Below are 23893 nucleotides of genomic sequence, written 5' to 3' on the forward strand. Positions count from 1 at the left end.
CATAGTGTCACATCTAATCAAATGGAGTGATTGAGTATGTATTATTTTGTATTTTTCCACAATTATATACAGCTTGAGTCAAAAAAGACCAAAAAAGACATGAAATATATTCTTTAAATGCCACAACATAGACAAATATAGACAATTGCACATTATGGATCCCTTCAACTACATTTTGTCTTCAGTGTGGAGGAGGACTTAAAATTCATGGTAGACAGACCTTCAGTCATGCATGTCTCTCCCTTACCCATAAAAATTTGAAATCTTTTCCCTATCCATCTCCATAATTAGGAAAGACTTCCTGTCTTCAGCATGTAATTGGGATGATTTACGCCCTCTTGCCAAGTTGGCTTCTATCAGCAAGGGCTCTGATTCGGCCAGTTGGCTTATTCCAGAGTGGCAGATGTTGACTAAATGTACGTTTGGCCATCATCCTTTAGGAGAGACATAAATGACAAACATATGAAAGCTGCCTGTAAAGGGTGTAGGTCACCAAACTTTCAGCAGACTGCTGTACGTCAAGTGGTTAGTAAGCAAGTGTTAAGATAAACAGAGTGGATACGGACCAAAAACTAAAATAGGAACTATTGGATGAATTAGTAACCTCATGAAGCTGCCAATATAATTTGCAGAAATAAGCCATTAAAGCAGTGTTGTCAGGTAGGGAAGTGCAGAGCTACAGCAGAAAAATTGTTTAGTAGGTCAGTACAGAAAAAGAAAACATTTTTGATGAGTAATCAGTCTTTTCAGCCATTTTCCAAGCAACAATGTCAAAACGTTGTGTTCATCTGCTTAAATATTCTATGATTTAATAATTTTCATTGACATTCATCAGGAAAAAAATGTATTTGGTCTTTACCCCAATTTCCACATTATTCTGTCCAGGCTGCACACTATGGAGCAGTGGTTCCCAGCCATTTTTCCTTTTTTCACCAATCAGGACCCAGCATAGTTACATCAAACCCAGTAATGGACAACATGACAGCCCCAGAAATATGTAGCTGAAATATTTAAATATCCCCTAGTACTAGGCTGCAATGAAGGCAGTAGGGACTAAGTTAACTGCCAAAGGCTTAAAAAGAGGCACATTTAATGAACATAAAAATACTGAGGCAATGATATGTTAACTAAACCCAAATTTTTGGTTATTTCATTTTTTATTTTTTCAAGTCAGCCCCCCACAATGTATGCCAAAAAAGCTGGCCCTTGTATAAATGTAGGTGATGGCCCCTGATATAACCTCATACATTATGTCAGTAAGATCATGTGTAGCATCATCTTGCAGCAAATTTTGATCTTGTAGCATTACTGTACGTTTGTAAATCACTGCTAAAGCTATAGCTAACTTCAGCTTTGTTACATGAGCTCATCACATTTTCATGCTTTGATAATCAGACATCAGAGTGGAAGGTTGCAGTTTAACCCTCCAAACTCAAAACCTTTAAGATTTACTTGAGGAGTGTGCTGATTGTCCAGGTGAGCTAAGGGAGTGGGGCATAGCAATAGGTCATTACCAAATAAAACACCAGGTACAGATAGCAGTTGTTTATCCCCTCAATACATAACTATTGAGTCAAAACAGAAAGCCAATGAACAGCAAATCAACCCCTTTCAGGAAAATAGACATGCTATTTGCATGCCCTTTTCTTTATTCCCATGTAAAAAAAAAATAAAACACGATCTCATGATCTAGCTTGTTTTAAACTGAGCTAATCTCCACTTCAGAAACATATTCTGCAGCACTGTCAGTTGGACCAATAACTGTAGTGAGGTTAGAGTGTGGACACTGACCCTGTGAAAACTGTGGGTTTGAATGTTATTTGGAGAAGTAATTTGGAGCCAATGCCAGGAAATTAACATCAAAAATGTTGGTTAAATATCTTTTGACATTTTACAGACCAAAATATAATCTATTTAATCATCAAAATATTCTGCAAAATAATCAATGATGAAAGAAATTGCAGCCCCAGAATGGTGCCCCAGCATGAATGTGAAGCAGGGTGCTTCTTCAAGGGAGACTGCATGCTCAGCAGCACTTTCCAAGATAAATAATGGTTTTAGAAATGGTTTGTGTCTCCAAGCAAGTGTTTTGCTCTGTTAACAAGGTGAAAAACACAACACGCTCCTTTAAAGACTTGTTGTGTTAGCTAACAGGGTTTTAGTGTGACACTGAGAATATTTCAGGTCTGCATTAGATGCCACCTGCAGCGCTGATGTAAAGGAAGAAAAAGTGTTTTTTTTTAAATATGGGATCTTTAATGTGTTGCCTTCAAAATATTTTCTTATTTTGAGTGTGATGTTAGTCTCTTTTAAACATTTATAGATCAGAGTGGTTTCACTTTTTAAGTGTGTATGATGTATGGGTGTTTGAGTTTAAATCCATATGGGATTCCCTTTCAGTTGCTGTTAGTCTGTATTTAGACTGGCCAATGTAACAAGTGACAGAATCAATATTTCAATAACAGCGGTCAAATTGGGAAAGTGGTTGTAATGTAGGATTTGGTTTCTTGAAGATGGGAGTACATTTCCTTCCCTCTGTGGGGTTGAAACCCTCGACTTGCTGCCAAACAAATTTTGTCATCGCCTGAGACTTTACTCCAGCGGCTGTGTTGTATCTTCAAGGGGGTACTTTGACTTTCTGCATCTCTGCTGTTTGTTTTTATCCCTCACTCGATACTGGGAGGCAAAAATAAGGCTGTGCATTTCAAGCTAAATTATTGAGTCCTTGTTGGCACTTCTTCCTTTTGGTCTCAGGGAGGATAACGGCTTAAAGCAAGAAAAAGAAATCAAACTAAGCCAATAAGTCTGCTTTGACAAGAAAAGTGATCGGGCAAAGAACAGCCTTGAAAATGTAAAGTGAAAGTATCCTTTTAAAATGTATCTATTTCATTGTCTGGATTCTTTCTGTTCCTTTCTTTTTCTGCTCCCTCTGTTCCCTGTTATAGAAATAAAGACTTTAGACACAGGTAGGTGTTTTGTCTTGGTGCATGCTTCTTTTAGCATTCTCCATACATCACCATCTGTATTATCCTCTGTTTCACTCTGAAAACGCTTTCTCTTATAGTTTTCTTTGGCAGCCATGATTACCATGTATAATTATAGCAAACAAATTAGAGCTTGATTACATCTAAACAACAGGAGGAGAACGCTGTTTGTCTGAATATGTTTCATGAAACTACTGAGAAAATTACAACACTCTTTAACCTTTTACATTATTTAAGAGTTCCTTGATGTGACATTCTACAATTAACTCTTTTATTCTTTGTAATGAAGTCCAGAACAATGGCTGCCATAAACAGTACCTTTGTGAAGCTCCTAATCAGATCTACAGTGATGGCAGCTGTTAGTATCCAGAGGTGTTAACATAACTGCTTTGGATCCATGTTTGCAACAACAGCATCAGATTAAGGGGCATTTTCTCTGAAGGGTTTGGTTGTTGGCAAACTCTTAACACATCAGATGCCATTGTATATCACTGTCTGATAGACATGAGTTCCCAAACGTTCATCCTGAAACCCCCAAAATAACATTGCCAGAGATTTAAAGTAAACACAAGATACTCGTACACCCCCTGAAAGGATAAGCGCTCAGTGAAGAAATCCCTAAACCCAGTTAAGCATCTAATATTGGCCCCCACAAGTCAACCATACAGACTAATGGGCAGCAAAACACCAGCACTTTGTCAGGGCCATGAAGTGGTAACCCTCCTTTGCCAGTGTTTAGTTCAGTTAGTCCCACAACACCTCCAGAGGGCTGAACAGTGATCTTCAGTGTCTCAGAGCCACTTTTCTCTATGTTAGCTCTCACCTCCCACCATGCAACATAAAGACATTCTTTATCATGGTTACCCTACCACATAGCCATCACAGCACAACAAGCATCACCATCTTCAACAGACCCAGGCTCATACATTCAAGCTCCAAGTAGTGACAATACTGATACTACCTGCCCTTCATGACTCATAGCTGACACCTTAAAAAGGCACTCTCTCTCATCCCTGGCAGAAATAAGAAAACAGACAGAAAATAGATGTTGTCCATGTAGATGGTTAAAGCATATAATGTTGCTCACACTAGTATGTTCAACACAAAACAACATAACAGCCTAAAAACCATAAAACTATTTGATTTACAAATTTATTGTAAGAAAGGCTAGAGGCAATATGCAAATGACCTCTATGTATAGATTGTAGCACTGAGTGGGCAAATTGCAAACTTATATTTTGGGTTGTTTTACAGTTTAATTTCAGACACTATAAGCCTCTGTGAACTGATGACATCTTGCAAGTTCCAACTCAGCCCGCGGTTAGCTTTCAGCTACATTCAGAAAAGTTTACTGATCCCATGGCAACAAAAATAGAAGTCCTAGTCAAATTTTTCAATTTATTATCAAAACTTGCAGACCACCTACTACAGAATCCTAGGAAAGTTTGCAGATTTTTTTAATCTACACACTATCTACAGTGTACAAATGTGATAATATCTTCATTATTTTATATATTTATATACCACTGATTTATACAATCAGTGGTATCAAAAATGATAGAGATGTAATGGTGTTCAGTCATATTTTCAACCAAAAGAGAGAGAGAGAGGGAGGGAGCACCATCCAAATTGCACAAATATGTTGGCAAAATTTGGAAAAGTGGTTGAAACTGGCAAGGAGAAAGGATTCACTGGCAAGATTTGTTCCTGGTCAGTTCCACCCACTTTTCCAAATGTTGTGAGCAGATTTTTGCAATTACTGTAAGTCAGCTTTTAGGAGTTTGCTTGCAATTTTTGATGCTTAAAAACAATAAATTAGCCAACAGTGGGGCGCAGATGGCGAAAAGGTTGGATTACGCCTCATGTATGTGGATGGCCCAGGTTTAAATCTGACCTGTGGCTTCTTTCACCCATGTTGTTCCCTAGCCTTGCATCTCTATTTTTAACTCTATTCAAGGTATTTGTCTATAAATAAAGTCATAAAAAAGTCCAAAAACACATAATTGAAAAATGACTCAGATGTAGGCATTTGGATTCTATTTTGTTGCTGTCTACCACGGCATTCGCCGATTACTCCCTCCTCAGTAGGTTGGAAACATGGTGAGGTGAAGCATTGGCTTTGCTACAGGTGCCATCAGATGCACCCATGGTTTCACCGGACAACTGGAAGTCATGGCAGAGGGTGAATATTCCTCTATTCCTCCCAGCATTGTGAGTATTCTCGCTACAGTTTGCTGACTTTCTCTTTGTTACGCTCTGACTCATCTCCTTGACCCAGGCGTGCGTCTTTCAAACTCTATAAACTACAAAACTTTGAATAGAAACACATACAAAAACTGCTGCTGGGATTGAAGTTACTCATGTCCGCCATCTCCTGGTGTAAAGTGGTAACAGCGCAGACCTCCGCCATTAGCCCTATCTCCCAATAGTTCAGAATCCTTCAAAAAATTCCTGAATCCAGACGGTGATCTGGATCACTCCCAAAATCTAATCAGTTCTTCCTTATGCCATTTCTGCCATTTCCTGAAAATTTTATCAAAATCCGTCCATAATTTATTGAGTTATGTTGCTAACAAACAAACAAACAAACCCACCCAATCACATAACCTACTTGGCGGACGTAATCAACATATCATTATAACTCGTATTGGCTCAATTCAAATAAAGCTCCTTGATCACCCTTATCTCTAAGAGTAGGGCATTCACGTCCAGGAGTAGGGCATCCCTGTTCTTGTTGGAATAGAGAGGCAGAATAAAGTGATAGTGGCTCTTTACACAGAGATTCCCTGAGGCACACACCACTCTGAGCATTATAGAAATCTCCCAGAATACACAAGGAATCAACGTCACCAAGATTTGAAATTCACAACAGTCCAACTGAATAATTTAATGTGTTTTTAAATGCATTAAGGTCCTTTTGATTCTAAACAAGCATCTAAAAAAAAACAAAAAAAAAAAACTAGTAATAGAAATGTTGATGTGTTGCATCTTTGCTGTTGACAACATGACCTATCAGGAACTTGGAGGGCCGTCTCTTTTCATAACAGAAGATTTAACCTCTTCCCCTGGTAACTCTATTTCAAGGGGCAAGGAGGCTCTTGAATCAAGGAAGAGGGGTAAAAGTTAGAAATCACTGTCATGGGCAACCATTGTCTTACCCTGTATCTCATTATAGGACATTTGATTTCTACACAGGTATAAAAAAAACTCAATATTTTGCACAGCTCTAGAGCAGATTGTTTGAATGCACTTTTATGTAGAAGTATGATGAAAGAGATATCTAAATCGCATCAGTGAGGATTGTGTCGTGCCTGCTTCTGTTTTTCCTGCATACACTGAAACACCAAATCCTGCTGATATACAATTAGTACAGTTTGTTCCACAAATATGTAACAAAAATTAAAAAGAACACTTCATACGTAGTCTGTAAACATATTAATGTAGAGTCTTTAGATTTGCTTGTTTGTTATTAATTGGACCATAAAAATCTGACATACACCCACATTTTAAACTAAATCACTGCTGACAATAAACTCTGTCACATGCATATTAACTTTTGCATCAGTTTTTTTTGTGATCACAGCAGTACTTTTCCACCTTTGTGCTTTGCTACTACAGGATGCATCTCCTCCCTTCCATTTATTTTTAGCCGCTCAGATCAGACGCAGTGCTGTTTTGATCAATGCCAGTGTCCAAGCGTTTCCTTGTAGCTCCACATGACCACCAGAGAAGATAAGTAAAGCTGTCCAATGCAGTGAAGTGCAGCATGACTTGTTATCCATCACCAGAATATAAACTTTGTTTTGATTTTCCTCCAAAGGTGCTATGCAGCTCTGATGTCCAGGTCACTGTCAGTCCATGAGATGCATGTTTCCTTTGAGTTTGTTTGTGTGAACTCTGAATGGGTGGCACCTCAAAGGCAACAGAAAATCTTTTTTGTTTTTTCTTTGATCTGAACCAGGGTAAACAAACTTCAGGCTTGAACATTAGTGGAAGAATATTAGAAAACAGAACTAAAAAGTAATTTGGACTTCGTGTTTTAAAAGAGCAGTGTTTCTTTGGAATAATGAGCAAAGTTAGATGTTCACTGGGCTGTTTGTTTTACATTTTGTGTAAGAAACCCCATATACAGTTAAAGATAAATTTTCGGGCTTCCAGCAAGATTTGAAACATATATACCTACTGTATATGACACATAGGTTAGCGGGACACCTTGAGACATGTAAGTCAGTTTATCTAGTCTACCCATCATTATGCAGGAACATACGGTAGCATTGACAGTTGTAGAGACCCACAGCCTATGACCAGTTTAGCTTCAGCCATGCTGACAACTTGCACTCTTGAATTGATGAGTCTTATTAACCAAACCAGCACAACAAGGTTTATTTACCTAAAATCATGTTACTAGTGGACTCCTGCTTTGTGATGTGGTAATTCTAAAGGATACTACTGGGATTCTAACCCTGACTACTTTTTAAAACAACCTCCAAGTAACTTCCCAACCTGCTCAAGATCCTCTCCCAAAGGGACTCTGACAAAAGGATGGAGCATTGAATAAAAAAGTATGAGATGCAAAATAAAGCATACCTGGAAAGAAAACAAGTGCCAAATTCTCCATGTAGCTTCCCAGTCCACTCCAAGTCCTACACACAGTAAAAATACTGCACTCGAGTTAGCACATAAGCTGGCTCAACTTGCCTGCCTGATAAGCTTGCATCCATGACTACACAAATATAAACAAACTACTGAAATGAACAAAAGTAAGAAATAGATTCAAACCTGGCCTAAAAAATACACCACCTCTCCCACAGAGAAGCATACAGGGTAGAGGGGAAATGAATGAAAGAATTTAGCCACAAGGGGGGCTAGGGCTAAAAACCACTACCCATGTGCAGTGTGGAGTCCTGTAGTTCCCTCAGGCTGTCAAAACAGACAGTGGCCTGGGAATTTGGTGTAATTATAATAAACAGAATCAAAAGATACAGTTACATACTTAACCTGGTACATGCTTACTACAGTTTTCTTTAACTGCATGAATGTGATCTTGAAGGAGAAAGGCTGTTACTCACTGGATGCTAGTGCTAAATTTATACTCTTGTTGACAAACTCTCCATGATTATCTATGTAGTGCACATTTTGTACATGGAAAGTTTAAGCTTGAAATGTCAGTTTAGGGTGCCTTAAAATCATTTAATGAACAACATTTCCCATAGCAAGGTCTCACATACAACAGAGTCACTGATGCTAATGTTAGACATTTGTATTAACAGTATTATGTTTTGATTTCTGCCAAAAAAGTTTAGTTGGCAACTAAAATGCACTCTATAGGCTTATGTCCACACTGGTACTTCTGCTGTCCAGTAGTGATAGTGTTATGATAGTGAATTGTCTGCAAAAGACTCATAGGACACAGAAAACTTTTAAGAGGGAATAAAGGTATTAAAGGTGTGTCTTCTACTCTGGATTTTATTGTTTTTGAAACGCTTTCTTTTAGTACTTATTTGTATGAACATTTACATTAAAACTTTGCATTATGTGACACTGTCCGTTGGTAAGGTTTCCTACTTAGTGGTTTAATGCCAAAATTGGCTTGTTTGATGGTAGCTTGTTGATACAAAACATGCATTTGCAGTAAAATATGGCCAGCGTCCTTCCAGATTTTTTTTATATCTATTGTGATGCCCATTGATGATCAGTTGGAGGCAATGAATTATAAAAAAAAAATGTCTACTTTCTTCCATGTCCCTCTCAAGTTGTTACACTGCAGTACGATATAAAACAACACTCTAATCCCCTATGTTTTAACATCGTAAATGGTATGTAGTTTGCATTTGCTGGATTAAAAGTCACTTAAAGCTTTAAAACTTGGCATAGACCAGCACCTCTTGGAGCTTCACAAAGGTACTACGTGTTGCAGAGCTGTTATCCCGGAATTTACAATGCCATTCAGATGTTTCAACCCATTCAAGCTTAGCTGGTAAAAGAAAGGGTTAATGCATGTCTGCCTGAATACTTTGTTGAAACTTGATAGCAGTCTCTTATTTTGGTCATTACTTTAACTCATAATAGCTGTCACATTTTATCATTCCATCTTCATCATTTTTTAAAGATGCTTCATTGCCACATTTATTTTGTCATCACATTATCCCACTTCCAAAGCCAACCAGTATTGACTGTGGTACCATTAAGCAGGAGTACAACCAGAGCAGCTGTGTTTATGACTGCACTGTTGAGCAAGCTATTTGTCATGTTAACTGCCTCTGTTTTTAGCTCTTTAATGACACTTAAGCACCTGCTATGTATCAACTTAGCCTTAATAGAAGACTTTAATTCAATAGTTTCTCAGTATTTTGAATTAGTTTAAAAGGGTCCATCACAGAAAATGATGATTTAATTGGCATACTAATTGAATTTGTATTTGTTTAACTAACAGTCAGTCATATGTTTTAGAATCTTTGATCACTAAAGCTTGATACATTTGCTCTTCGATAGAAAAGGTTAAGATCAATTATGAACCATTAATGCAAATGAGCAAAGCAGGATGCTTCCCATTAGTTGCTGCACTTAGTTATCATAAGCCAGTCATTTTTCTCATTTCTGAAGGCTTTTCCCTACAGGGGTTCCAGCACAAAAGTTGTCATTTCTGCTTTGTGAACTGTAAGCTCTCTGCAGTGGTATCCTGTTAAATCCTGTTTGACTGCCATCCTTTCAACCTTTGCCATCTCACACTGTGGTTTTTCTTTTTTCACAGACTCTTTTTTTCTGTTGTGGGAATTCTTTACATGATGTTTTCACATTAGAATTAACATTTCTTTTCCAGTTTATTAGCAACATAAATGACAATTATGTTATTTGTCCGTGGTTGATAAGGTTTATATTATAAGCTGCAACTGGGCTGGAAGAAACAGTTACACTTAATTTAGCATGTATGCAGTGTGTTTTATTAAACAGCATCCTTAATGATAGCTTAAATGATCAGAATGATACCTTACTGAGCATCCCCATTAACCTTCTACCATCTCTTTAAATCAGTTTCTCTTATTTCATGTAAGTTTAAACTTGAGATGGGACATACCTTTGAAATATTACAGTAGAAATTCATTTCTAAAAATCTTTCATTGATGTTATTCAGACCTAATATGAAGACCTACTAGTGTTTACTAGTGACTTTTCAATAAGAACTTTGCTTGAAATGACCATCCCAAGTTTAAACCCTGCATACTAGTGTGTACCATTTAAATCAATGCAGCTTCTTACATTCTCTTTCCTAGTTTTCTACGGATAACTTTAGAAATTAAACACTGAAAACTTTGTTCTCTCTCAAGAGAGGCTCGATAGACTCAACTAATGTCCCTGGTTCAAAGCTTTTAAGAGAAAATCAGCTTCAGTAGATGTTAACAGGTTGTTTCAGGTACTCTACAAAAAATAAGATTAGTTAAAGAGGTAATGAGCAACACTTAATGGGTATTTAACTGTGTTTTTTGATAGGATATTAAAATATATAAACTCAACTTCTGAAATTCATCGCTGATTTTTGTCTTGAATGCAGCAATAACCCAGCTCACCGGTATTACCTGGCAACTGATCCAGTGACCGGCCAGCTCTACGTGTCAGACACAAACTCCCGTAGGATTTACCGACCAAAAACCCTCACCGGGACCAAGGATCTGCAGTCAAATGCTGAGGTGGTGGCAGGGACCGGGGAGCACTGTCTGCCTTTTGATGAGAACCACTGTGGTGATGGAGGGAAGGCTCCAGAGGCATCTCTCACTGGACCCAAAGGTGCAGTTACAAACTAATGAATATGTTGTACTCAGATGGAGGGGAGGGACGCACTGATGGGTTTCTAAGATAGGAACGGCAATGGCTAAATTTAAATATATGTGCACTATTGGGCCTGTGCCAATGCAGTCCTTTGGATTGTTTAAGCCTTTAAACGTATAACTGTGAAGTCTGAGCAATTATGCACTTGAGCTTGTATAGCTCTTTTCCAGTTGTCTGACTCGTACAAGTGCTTTTTGCACTGCAGATCACATTTACCCAATCACACCACATTCACTTACTGATGGCAAGGACTGGTATGTAAATGGTGTCCATTAGTATGAGCTACTCACATTTATTCACATTCATACACTCCTGATGCAGCAGTGGGAGCAAATTGGGATTAAGTGTTGCCCAAGAACACAGCAACATGGGACTTTAAGATCTGGGATCCTTTTGGCTGAGAGACAATCGACTGAGCCACAGCCGTGGTAGAGTCAGTGTACAATCACAAAGTTATTGTTTGAATCTCCAAAATACAACACATAATTTATTTTGTATACACCCATGGAAATCTTGTTGAAAATATATGCTTGATACTCATGCGCGAGTTGAGTCTACAAGCATATAAAGCTTAAAGTAAAAGCTATCCAACCAGTTGCCCATATTCAAAAGCTCACAGCCATTTCTGCTGTTTGTGCTTGGATTGCTCACTTTCCCATAAAGTCTTCTGGATGAAAAGGCGAAGATGAATTGTTGTGCGCGAGTCGTTGCCCGCTCTGAATGCCAACTGCAATAGCTCTGCTTCAGCTGGGTGATAAAGGCTCATGTGAAGGCAATCTGAGGGAGCGACTCTAATGATGGAGTGGGTGGAAGCCGAGACCAGAGAAGAAACAGCAGATGGCTCCTATTTTTTTTTCTCCCCTTAGACATTTGGTCAACTCCGCTCAAATGTGACACTTTTCATCTGTCTGAGACTCTCAGACCGTCAAATAGTCAGCTCCAAAAGACTCACCGTGGGCTCCCTGGGCTCGTCAATGTTTTAGCAGAAAGCAATCTTGTGCAGACCTAGCCACAGGTCAAACTAAACCACTCACCTTCCATAGAAGCTTTTAAAGGCTTCATTGAAAAAGAAATCATACTCTGAGGGGAAACGTGAATGTGAAGCTTATTCAAAACATTCTGAAACCTCAATGCACCAAGCAATCTTCCTCTATACGTAAGATCAGTAGCCTTCAGTCTTTGGAATAAAAGTCAGCACCTCAGTATGCTAAAACCAATGTGGCGAATGAAAAATAGTCTCCCTTCATGTGAGGTATGATTGAATCCCATAGGTGCTGTTCTCTATTAAGCAGCCGGGTGGCACAGGGAGCGATGTGGAGGCCAACGTGCCCCGTTAATGTATTTTCCCAGTTTGGGACAAATGGTTATTGCAACTCCACACTGCCTCGGCTGCAACTCAGAACTCTGAGCTGACACTCAATCATTGAGACAATTTAGTCCACAGTTGTCACCATGGCAACTGCCTGTCTTTCAACCCCTTTCATCTAAAATTGGCCATAGCTGTCATTTCCGCTCCCTCTCTCATTCATTTCTCAAATGGTGTGCAGATTGTTGATGATTGCCCACGTCCAAAAAATGTCAGAAAATCTCCTAAAAACTTGCCACTCATTGACACGGCCATCTCCTGAGGTCCCTTTTTAGAGAGGAGGGATACAAGATGTGGCAAGTGCATATATACCGTATGAATACAGCCTTTCCCACTTCTGCCTTAGAAATTATTTAATACCAGAAAAGCAGCCCATGAATTATTGACTGCTGTGCTTTTTGCAGTGACCTGAATAATGGGAAGGCAAGCTTGACACATGTATCCATCGTGTTCTGTCCACTGAGTCATGCAAGCAGAGAAGCTGCATATCTGCCATGTTTTCCTGTTATCACAAAGCTTTTTCCCCCCTTTCCTGTCTCATCCTTTTCTCCTTTATTTTACTTGATGTAAGCAGGCATTGCAGTGGACAAGACTGGCATTATTTACTTCGTTGATGGCACCACGATCAGAAAGGTGGACCAGAACGGCATCATGTCCACTTTCCTTGGCTCCAATGACCTGACGTCTGCTCGCCCCCTGACATGTGACAACAGCATGGACATAAATCAGGTGACTTGTACACCCAAGTGCCAGACAGTTGTTAACCCTGCCTATGAGCTCAAACAGAGCATGTCACAGTGCCATCTTGTGCCCCTACCCCTCTTTTAGATTCCTGTGACTCATCATTGATATTCAGACTTATATAACCGCTTGAACATTACATATGCAGTATAGCTCATGTTATCCTAAATTATGTTTTGGCTTTTCCAGGGAGAGTAAGGCATGCAGGGGCATGTTTTAAATTTACCTTATTGCTACATTTTTATTAAAAGCTTACCAAACTCTTCCCTGTACCGAGCGGAATACCTTTTTTACATTCTGCTCCTTCAGCCGGGAAGCTTATGCAATTAAAGTTAAAATTGCAAAAACTCTCACTGGGAATTTAAATCATTGCAACAGAAAGAGTATGCTCTCTCCTTTGGCTGCTAGTTAAGAGAATATTACAGTCTAGATTTTAGTATAATTCATTTACTGTTTGATAACATCAGATCCATCTAACTCATTTATTTGGATGGTTTGAGATTGCCCTTTGGTACTTTTTAAAGTGCCTGTTTGGTTTATTTTGTGGATGAAATGTTTTAAATTAGTCTTATCTTATTTCTGGTTTTAGAATCCCATTTGCTTAATTTTGAGTCTGCAAGATGTTCTCTGTTTTCCCCTTTATGATGTTAGTCATTTTTGCTTCCGTATTAGCCATGGTCTGTTTAAAAAAGAAAGAGTTTAAATCTCAGTAGGAGGCACTGGTTAAATAAATTTTCAATGTAAGACAGACGTTTAATCAGCACATCTTATCTAGGGAAAAATATGACATATGTGACAAAAAAGCTCCAGTTCCTAGAACCCAACATTAAAAAGTTCTTTGTGAAGAAACATCAGAGATGAAGATAAAGTTTTTTGCTCTCAGCTCCACAAGAGCAGCCCATTTTCTCTGAAAGTACAGATGGAAAATACGAGCATGGAGGAAGATGCGATTTAGGCAGGAGGTGAAGACATGAAGTGTTTATTGAGGAGATGAGTTTTCAGGTCACAGCAGATGATATGGAGGGAAGAATAATTACTCAGTTTGGGGGGCTTGTTTTGATGTGTCTGAGGCTGAATTAGTGCTTAGTGTTCATTCTACTGGAAATACTCAGGATTGAGGACACTTACACCATACATGATAATGAAGCAGGGCCCGGCCGAGAGGCTGCAGCACATAAAACCTTTTGCTTCTTGCAGCACCTAATGGCAGCCGGCTTTGTCCGAAAAAATTTACCATCTATCTTTAAAAGAGGTGATATAAAAGCAGCACTGTGTCCTCGTGGAATAGGTCACAGTATAACAATACCATGGCACTTCTTCCAAGGTAGCAGCTTATATCCCTCTTCATTTTACTCTTTTATAGTTTTGAGATCTGACGTTGATGAATAATGAAACAAATTAAAGCCAAAAAAAAAAAAACTTATCATATGAAAAGTGTCTGTTCACAGCATCTTTACCCTGTTTCTGCAGAAAGTAACTTCCAAAGTATGCTTTTTTTTCTGTAGAGAATGAAGTTGTCATGAGATTAGGTCTAAAGAAACATGAAGATCAGCAAAACAGGAAATTCCCATGAATTGATTTATTTCGCAACCAGCATTCTTTCTAGACATGCTTTTCCTCTGGTTTGTAAATGTTTATCTGGGTCACCATCTCGAATAAACAGACATGCATGTGACCTAACACAGCTGAGGTCCTTTATTTTCTTATTAAGTACCAGTTATTACACACATCCATTTGGAAAACCTCCCATAGACTGTGTTTGAGAAAGAGCAGAGCCTTTAAAAAAAAAACTCAGAGGGTGATTGGATGAACGTTCTGTCACATCTTTACGGACCAATCAGAGCAACAAAACAAGTGACATCGTAGGTGTGCAGCACTACAGAGGAGTAACCTCCATAGAGAACTACATAACCATGGCGACTGTAGACATGTCAGTACACAACTTTTTTCATTTTTGAAAAGAAAACAACTCAATGCTGTTCTTTGTTCTTATTTTAACGAAGAAATGTCAAGTTATGATAAAACTTGTGCTTTAGCAGCATCCATGTTAATTTCTTCCGCCATAATTGCATCAGCCTCTTCTCATTGCTTGCTTACGTCACGACTCCGCCGCACCCGAAAGTACTGCCTATTACTCCTGATTGGTCCTGTCACTTTCTTACAGGGCCCAATCTGTTAAGATGGGAGCTTTGCAAGATGGGTTCGCCAGTGAGAAACACGGCAATGGGCGAATCCATCTGCTTTGCAAGGCTAGGCACATGGATGTTCTAAGGTTACAAATTAAACTCTTTTACACAGTCCCCTGGGGTTTGGAAATATATCATGGATCAAGCACTAAAGGAGGTTTTTGACCCTGTATAAACCAGCTCTAAACTGCTGAAAGTGGTTTTGGTGTGTCTCTTTAAACACAAATAAGCTTCTCCCCGGGAAGCAGATCTGGGTCTGTCTCCTAACTAAACACTGCTGGCTGCGTTTGACCCATCTTTAACCTTTTCACCCCAGGGACATAAACGTCCGCGCAGGAGGACTACAGGAGGAAGTTGTGGTCACACTTAGTCATATGATTTAATTGCGTTCTTTTTCTTTTAAGGTGCTAAGCTTTCCAGATGAATCACCAGCATTAATGCGTTTATATTAACAGGCCTTATATATATATTTTTTTTCATTAAAAAAAGAAAAACAAAAAAATACTGGAGCTTTCACAGTGTGAAAAGTGAGAGTCTCATGAGAAAGCAGCACTGTAAATTGGTTTCATCCAGTCCCTGAACATTTTAGTCAGGAACCATCCAGACAGGCCAGGTTTCACAGCAACTTGTGATGGTTACAACCAGCATACACAGGCTATGCAACCCTATCCCTGTGAGTGATTTGTTCTTGACTGTGACAAAAACACATGGAAACAAGAAGTTCCCAGCCTGCACAGTCATTAACTTGCAGGAATAATGATATTTGCAGGAATATATGGGGTGAAAATTCTGGTTTCTTTGTTTTGTTTTGTTTTTTTTTTCTGCAGAAGGGGCAGTAGTAGTAGTAGTAGTAGTGGTAGTGGTAGTAGTAGTAGTAGTAGTGGAAGTGGTAGTAGTAGTAATAGTAGTAGTAGTAGTAGTAGTGGTAGTGGTAGTGGTAGTAGTAGTAGTAGTAGTAGTAGCAGTAGCAGTAGCAGCAGCAGCAGCAGCAGGAGGAGGAGGAGGAGGAGGAGCCGGTAGTAGAAGTAAGAGGAGCCAGCGGTGGTAGTAGTAGTAGATTTCAACTCTCTGAATCCTGCTGGCTATGGGCTTGTGCATCTATCTGTATGTCTAAGATATCTCATCACGAATACTTTTAGAACTCTTAAGGCAGAGCATGTTGGCTTGAAACGTCTGTTGTTGCTCAAATAAAACTAATGTGAGCTTCCTGCTGTGCAGATCTTCATGTGTCTTTTGTTTATTCGAATCCAGCAACCACTAGGGAACGAACGTGTCTAACCTTTTGTGTATGAGCACTAAACATAACAGTGTGCTTTTGTTTATTTTTTTTTCTGACTAATTTACATTTTAATTAGATTTCTCATGTTCAGCTTCCACAAGAAAAGGGAGGACGACACCTAAAACAAAACACTTCACAAGTAGATTGAAGAACCATAGAAGTAAATAACCACATGACCACCCAACCGCTGGATTAAGGAAAAAATACTCTTGTGCCCTACCAAAAGGTTGGATATTAAAAGAAATGCATTAAGAAAAAAGGCTAGGGAGAAAACTGAAGGCTCCTTCTTTGGCAGCATAAGGACATTTGCAATGTAAACAGAGGAGAAAGCAATTTGTGTATGCATGTGTGGGTGGATGAAGAACATGAAAAGAAGAAAACATAAGAGAACATAAAGACAAAGGATTAAGCTTGTCACTTTTTGCTAATTACCAAGTCATTTGGTTTGAGCCAATAAAGGCATAGTGTTGGGAGTTGTAAAAAAAATAAATAAATAAAGGCATAGTGTTGGCGAGACAGTGGGATCCTCAGGCATCCCTGTGAGAGAATTGGCTCCTTGCAGTTTGACTAGTGGCAGCCTTAAAGGCAGTGTGTTTTATTATTAATCACCCCTTGGAAAAGCACAATTCTAAAGCGTTCTGACAGTTTTAATGACACAGTTTTGTATTTGAAGGCCAGGCCAGTCATTTGTGCTGCTACAAACAAGTGTGTTATTCTCTGACACATTTTTGACGAGCAGACTGAAAGAGATGTCCAGGGTAGATTCTAATATCTGCTTGTAAATTTTCCAAGATGCAATTAATTCTGGTGTCATTTCTTGTTTGTGAGATACTTTTTGCTTAATTTTAATTCAGTTTGACGCATGCATTAGATGAATTGGCCAGACCATGAGACCGCACACCTGCCGTTTGTAATGACTTCTCAGTGGGGATTCCAGAGGTCTCACAAAAATTCACATTATAAACAAAACTTAAGTAGAAACACAAACACGGAGGACAATTGTAGTCCTTCTGAGGCTGTGCTTGTAAGTGTTCTACTCTGCAGTTATAAACAAGAAATAAGGAAAAGAATAAAGGTGAAGTCCTGGCTGAGAAGATGGCAAATTTGTGATCAGTTTGTGAATTATTAAAAGTGCACTTCATCCAGTTGGTGACACTCCAGTCTGCTACTCTTATTGGCTATTGTAGGTATTCTGTTAGCAGCAGTCAGAGCTGCAACTGTAAATATCCCTATTCCAGATCAAAGAGGCTCTGACTCCATCAGGAGTGGTGAAAAAATCATATTGACACAAAACACTTTAGGATTATTAGGACAAATAACAGGTTGTGACAGGCCTCAAATCAGATCACATCTCTGATCATTGCAGGTGGTGTTTGTGAGGGGCAAATCAGCCCTAAAATCAGACTTAAAGTCTTCTGATGCATCCTTTACAAACTTGAGTATGCGGAGGCCCCATTTTAAACCTGAAAATCTTCGGGGCTCACCAAAACCCTGATACACCCATAATATGAGACTCAATTATTCACAAATATATCATAAAATGTGGAGACATTTAACTTCTTGAATAGAATCTCAATGTTAACCCCTAGTTTTTTGATAAATTAACACCATTTGGAAAGCTTTGGCAGAGTTAAAAGTATTGCTAACAAACTACCACCATTTATTTAGTTTTGATCAGGAATCTGTAAAGTCATCTATATTTCTTTATGCCAACATGGATAACATGCTATAATAACTACAGACTTGTGGCATCAATAAAGCCTTAATAAATACTTAACTCATCATAAAACTTAACAGGACACACTCACACTAGGCCATCTGTACCATGCCGTATTCTAACTGTGCTGAAGCCCTTTTGACCCCCTCCCCTGTCCCCCCTTTGGCCCGCACTCACACTGCTCAATGCATCCGGGCCTGAGCACGGATACGCCACACGCCGACATCATCACACGAAGCATCCACTGTTGATGAACTTATACGTGTTGCTGACTCAGTATACATAAGTATTTTTTTTTGGCTGTGAAATAGCAACAGATTTATACAATATCTGCTCTAACACAAGAATTATTTCACCTGACCTGGGATCAGTAGCTACATTAACTATGCAGAGCTTAGTGAGAAGTGAGAAAGCAGTTCAAAGTGGAGAGTTATCACTCACAGCATATAATCTGGAGCCTGATCAGAGGTTCAAGCACTTCTGCGGAATGAAACCCAGACTTTTTAACTCATATGAGCCTATACAGTCATTCCTGTACTATCTGAATCCCTCTGGCATTCCTGTATGCACCATGAACTGTGCCATCTCTCTTCCTATTTCTGGATGCCTGCTGCACCAAACAAGCTCTCATGGCATAGGACAGCCTGTGCCCAAAGTAGGATTAAATGTTCAGTTAAAAGTTTTGTTTTTTTTGTTTTGTTTTTTTTTACCATGATGAGAGCAATTTAACCATCTGACGAGAACTGGAAGTGAAAACGCCACAGGATTAATAAATTATGTTCCGTTCAAACGTCAGCGATCAAGATCAAAATTTCACTTCTTGATGACAGGACATCGAATTAAAGGTAAATTTATTCAGTGGATGATAGTTTGGCATTATAATTTTATAAAAAGAGAGGTTAAATCAGTCGTGTGATTAACCCCGGCTCACACACTTGTCCACGCATTTGGCGGACTCTCCTTTACGCACGGAGGATGGAAGGTGTTTATTTTCCTGTGAGCTGCTGTGAATCAAACAAGGGAAGAAGCTTTATTTCATGAACCAAAAATCCTCTCCCAGTCGTGAAAGCCTGACTTTGCTAGAAACTGGTCAGAAATGTGGACTGGACTGGGATCCATTACAAGGAGGTAATAGTGGAGCTGCGCAAAGTTAAATTCTTCAGCTCTTGTAAAATCTTTGTAACTTGTTGAAATACAATGAGACTAAATATATAGATCTCTCTCTATCTCTCTAGAAAAATCCTGCTGTCTCTAGCATGCAGCTATTGCCTGGTGTGCTCTCTGCGCTCTGAAGCAGGTCCTTTTGTTGTTACTTCACGCTATGCCACATTCCCGCGCTTGTGCTCCTTCATTTGCATCCGTGCCGTGCCTAGGCCCACCTCGTCCTTCCGTGCCAGGCCGTGAAGCATGCTGTGCCAAAGCATGGAATGATTGCACTCACCCTGGCCCAACGTACCGGACTTTAGGCTGAAACGGGCCCAGGCACTGTTTGGATGGCCTAGTGTGAGTGCGCCTCGGTTATATCTCATTCAAAAACTGCACTACAAATCCTCAGTTAATGCATTAATGGCTTTAGTAAAGCTTACAGTGCATATAAAAAGAATTCACCCCTTGGATATTTTACACTTTCAATAATTCTATAAATCAGTCATAATCAGAAGATAATGAAGAACACACTAAACCTATTTAATGTCAGAGTGAGAACAGATTTCTACAGAGTGATGCCAATGAAATAAAAACAGGTCATGTAAAATAAATGACTGCATAAATATTCTCCCCCTTCATGTCAGTTTTTAGTAGATGCACCTTTGGCTGAGTCTCTGTGGTTAGGTCTCAATCAGGCTTGCACATCTGGACTTCACAGTTTAACTCCATTCTTCTTTGCAGCTGTCAGGTTGCATGGGGGTTAGGTGTGTACAGCCCTTTTCAAGACCAGCCACAAATTTTCTATTGGACATTCACCATATTGTCTTTAAACCATTTCTGTGTGGCTTTCTCTTCATGCTTTGGGTCATTGCTGTAAAAGAAATCTTCTCCCAAGCCACTGTTCTCTTGCAAATTGAATAAGATTTTTCTCCAGGATTTTTCTATATTTTGCAGCATTCATTTTACCCTCAACCTTTACAAGCCTTCCAGGGCCAGCTGCTGAGAAGCATCCCCACTGCATGATGTTGTGACCACCATGCCTCACCGTGGAGTTGATGTCTTTGTCGTGATGTGCAGTGTTTGGTGTCTGCCAAACACAGAGTCTTGTCTGATGGTCAAAAAGCACCATTTTGGTCTCATAATTTCTTGAAGATGAATTTAACTAAACTCGAGGGGATGTTTTAGTGCCTTGTTTTTTTTTTTTTTTAATCTATCCCCTGACTTATACCTTTCAAAGACCTTTTCCTTGACTTGCTTGAAGTGTTGTACTACAATTACTTGAGACACATGTCCTCAGGGATCCCCATTTAGCTAATTGTGAGACTACTTGCACAAATTGGCAATAACTCAGTTGAATTAGGTTAGCCACTTTAAAGGGGGTGAATATTTATGTAGTCTTATTTTACATTACATATTTTGTTTAGTTGACATTGCTTTGTAGAAATCTGTTTTACTTCTAAATTAATTTTTTTTGTTATAAAAAAATGTGTAAAGTCCAATTTTATTGACCATGATTGATTTATAAAATCAATGAAAGGGGGTGAATACTTTTTATAAGCACTGTAAGTCATCAGATAAGCACAGTTATAAATGCTCGATTGATGCATTAGTAAAAAAAAGAAACCCTAATTCTAACCATAGCACTTTGCTAATGCACCAATAAAGCATGTAATGCAGTGCTTATGACATGTCCATTCGATAGTAATGCTTTAGCAGTTAAGTGCCAACTAATACTTTTCTAATGCAGCAGTAAAGTATTAATAACTTTTTTTATAAATGAGATATAACTGAGCTAATAATGCTTTATAAATGAAGAGTTACGTTTTTAAAAATGCTTTACTAATGCTCCAATAATGCTGAATAGTGTGAGTTATTGTATTGTGTTTCTAATTTATCACGTTAACACATCTTGTGACTTTGCAAAGTCTTTCCGAATAAAGTTATTATAATCAGGAAGTGAGCAGCATGATAGAATTTTTAATGGGATGTCACCAGTTAATTCAACACGAGTTTAGCCGTGACACTGGTTGTAGATCCGGCAAAATAAATAATAAAAAGATGACATGTGAAATTAAATAATCTGGTGGTGTTTTGCCTCTTTATTGAGTTTTTTGAAAACACATAACATGCAATCAGACATTATATAATTTAAAGTGTGATTTTGATTTTAAAAGTTATGTTTTTGTTTGTTTTTTTTTATCATTGTAAATGACCTCCGAGGGCCCACACTTTGGGGAGCCGGGATTTAGTGTGGGCCAGCCTTAGTAGAGCACTGATAGTTGTGAGAAAGTATGAAACGTTCTATGATGATTGTTTTGTTTTGGCCTCAGTTCATTTTATTTGAAATCTCAGGAGCAGCATGACAAAACGTAAATGTTTATAAGGCACACACAGGGCATAATGTAAAATGTTAACAGCTTCTGTGACCACGATTATCCTGTGAATTTATGTATCAGCTGCACAGGCACAAAAATGATAAGAGCTAATCTTACACCCAAAAGGTATGTGATTATGGAAATCTTTATTTCCTTCTGGCTCACTGAAATGATGTATTCTACTTACCCGGACTAGCACAATGGAACAAGAGAGCACTCTGCAATTTGTATTTTATGTGTGATTCCTGCACCAGGCACTGTCTTCTATATCAACTCTTTATATTTGACCTTCACAAAATGGTAGGAGAGTACTAGTTTTTGTTTACTATGCTTCCTTTTTGAAGAGAACCTGAAAGGTGTGTATTGTTAATGAGCCCTTGAACTATGCTGTATTCACTGCTGCAGTTTATTAATCAGAAAAATGACTCACAACATGGTTTCAGTTAAAACAATTATAGGTCATTGTTTCCTTGGGTAACTAGATATTTTCTTTACTTCAGAGAAAAATATGGAGCTTGTGAAAGTAAAAATAATCGCAGACACTAATCTGATGCTGTTCTGTGTTTCAGGTGATTCTGGAGTGGCCCACAGATCTTGCAGTAAGTCCAATGGACAACTCTCTGTACGTCCTAGACAACAACATTGTGCTGCGAATCACAGAGAATGGTCAAGTGAGCATTGCAGCTGGCCGTCCCATGCACTGCCCGTTGGCTGGACTGGAGCGTGGTGTGGCTGGTGGTCAAAGAGCACAGTTAACCCCTCTGGAATCTGCTGTTTCCATCGCCATATCTTACCATGGGGCCATCTACATAGCAGAGACCGATGAGAGAAAGATGAGCAGGATCCGGAAGGTTTCTGTGGATGGCGAGATAACGCATTTGGCTGGAGCTCTCTCAGACTGCGACTGCAAGAATGATGCCAACTGTGACTGCTACCAGACAGGGGACGGCTATGCCAAAGACGCGAGGTTCAATGCTCCATCTTCGTTAGTGGCGGCTCCAGATGGAACCCTCTATGTGGCAGACCTGGGCAACATCCGCATCCGGGCCATCTCTAGAAACGGGCCAACTTTGACTTCCAGCATGGGCACATACGAGGTGGCGTCCCCTGATGCCCAGGAGCTTTATGTGTTTGACAGCAATGGCACCCACCAGCACACTGCGAGCCTGCTCACAGGAGACTTGAAATATTCTTTCAGCTACAGCACAGAGAACGACATCACAGCTGTTACTGACAGCAGTGGGAACACTCTGAGAATCCGTAGAGATCCAAACCGGACGCCAGTGCGTATCGTTGCCCCTGACAACCAAGTGATCTGGCTGACCATGGGCACAAACGGTGGACTGAAAACGCTCACAGCACAGGGCCAGGAGCTGGTGCTTCTTACTTACCATGGCAACAACGGTCTCTTGGCTACAAAGACATCAGAGATTGGCTGGACAACTTTCTACGAGTAAGTATAATTTAGACTGGCAGATTCATTCTGTGAAATTCTTTATATCGCTGCCAAAGTGAGACTGATTTAGGTCACAACTCATTTAAGCTTTCTGCATCTGTAACACAGCCATTGTACAAATACAACACACCTCCCAATTTGTGCATACTAATAGATATTATGTAAGCAAAAGCACTTGGTATTTTGGCAGATACTTTAATGTTCAGGGAGTATTCCCTGATTCTAATGGTTGAGGAGGCAGTATAAACAACCTTGCAGATAAAGGATTTGTTATTCTAAATCACCAATTACTGAGCTGAGATTGATACTAGTATTTATGTAAATTATTTTAAATAAAAACCTTAAGACACGAGGAGGCAAAAAGGTTTGACTGTGCGCTGTTGGTGTAGCTCTCTGGGTTCTTTTTGTTTCACATCTCAGTTTGAGTTTACCCTATAATTGGTACTTACCTGCACACTGCTTCAGGGGGCTCATTTAATTGAAACCTAATTATAAAATTTGCCTCAGATCTGTAATATAGCCTAGTTAGACAATAATAACTCAACATCCACAAAGACTGCTGCTTTTTCTTCTGGTTTCTGGGAATCAAATGTTCAATAAAGTTTCAGTTTAGCAGAAGTGGAGCAACAAAAGTAAAGTTAAACAAAATGTCTAAGGCCCCCCTATCCAGTGACACTTTATTTTGGCAGCATGGCCCATCAGTGACTGAACATTTTTCCTTTGTGTAATTCCCTGTCATGTCTCATTACACCACAAATGATACCCCACTATAACTAAAAAAAAAAAAAGCAAAGCATTCAGTTGAGGTTGTAATGACAT

The 23893-nt window shown here is 39.2% G+C and overlaps 1 protein-coding gene across 9 annotated transcripts in view; it reads left to right on the plus strand.

Moving 5' to 3' along the window:
- si:dkey-237h12.3 (teneurin-3) overlaps positions 1-23893 on the plus strand; it is a 305241-nt gene that overhangs the window by 269411 nt on the left and 11937 nt on the right. For 8 of the 9 annotated variants that reach the window (XM_041797163.1, XM_041797159.1, XM_041797165.1 and 5 more), the window contains 4 exons: positions 2946-2966; positions 10534-10766; positions 12749-12903; positions 22188-23071. In XM_041797163.1, coding sequence (XP_041653097.1) covers positions 2946-2966; positions 10534-10766; positions 12749-12903; positions 22188-23071 — 1293 coding nt within the window. The remainder of the gene's footprint in view (positions 1-2945; positions 2967-10533; positions 10767-12748; positions 12904-22187; positions 23072-23893) is intronic. The other variant, XM_041797167.1, reaches the window with a different exon arrangement.

The sequence above is a fragment of the Cheilinus undulatus genome, linkage group 10, assembly GCF_018320785.1.
Source record: "Cheilinus undulatus linkage group 10, ASM1832078v1, whole genome shotgun sequence".
NCBI lineage: Eukaryota > Metazoa > Chordata > Actinopteri > Labriformes > Labridae > Cheilinus > Cheilinus undulatus.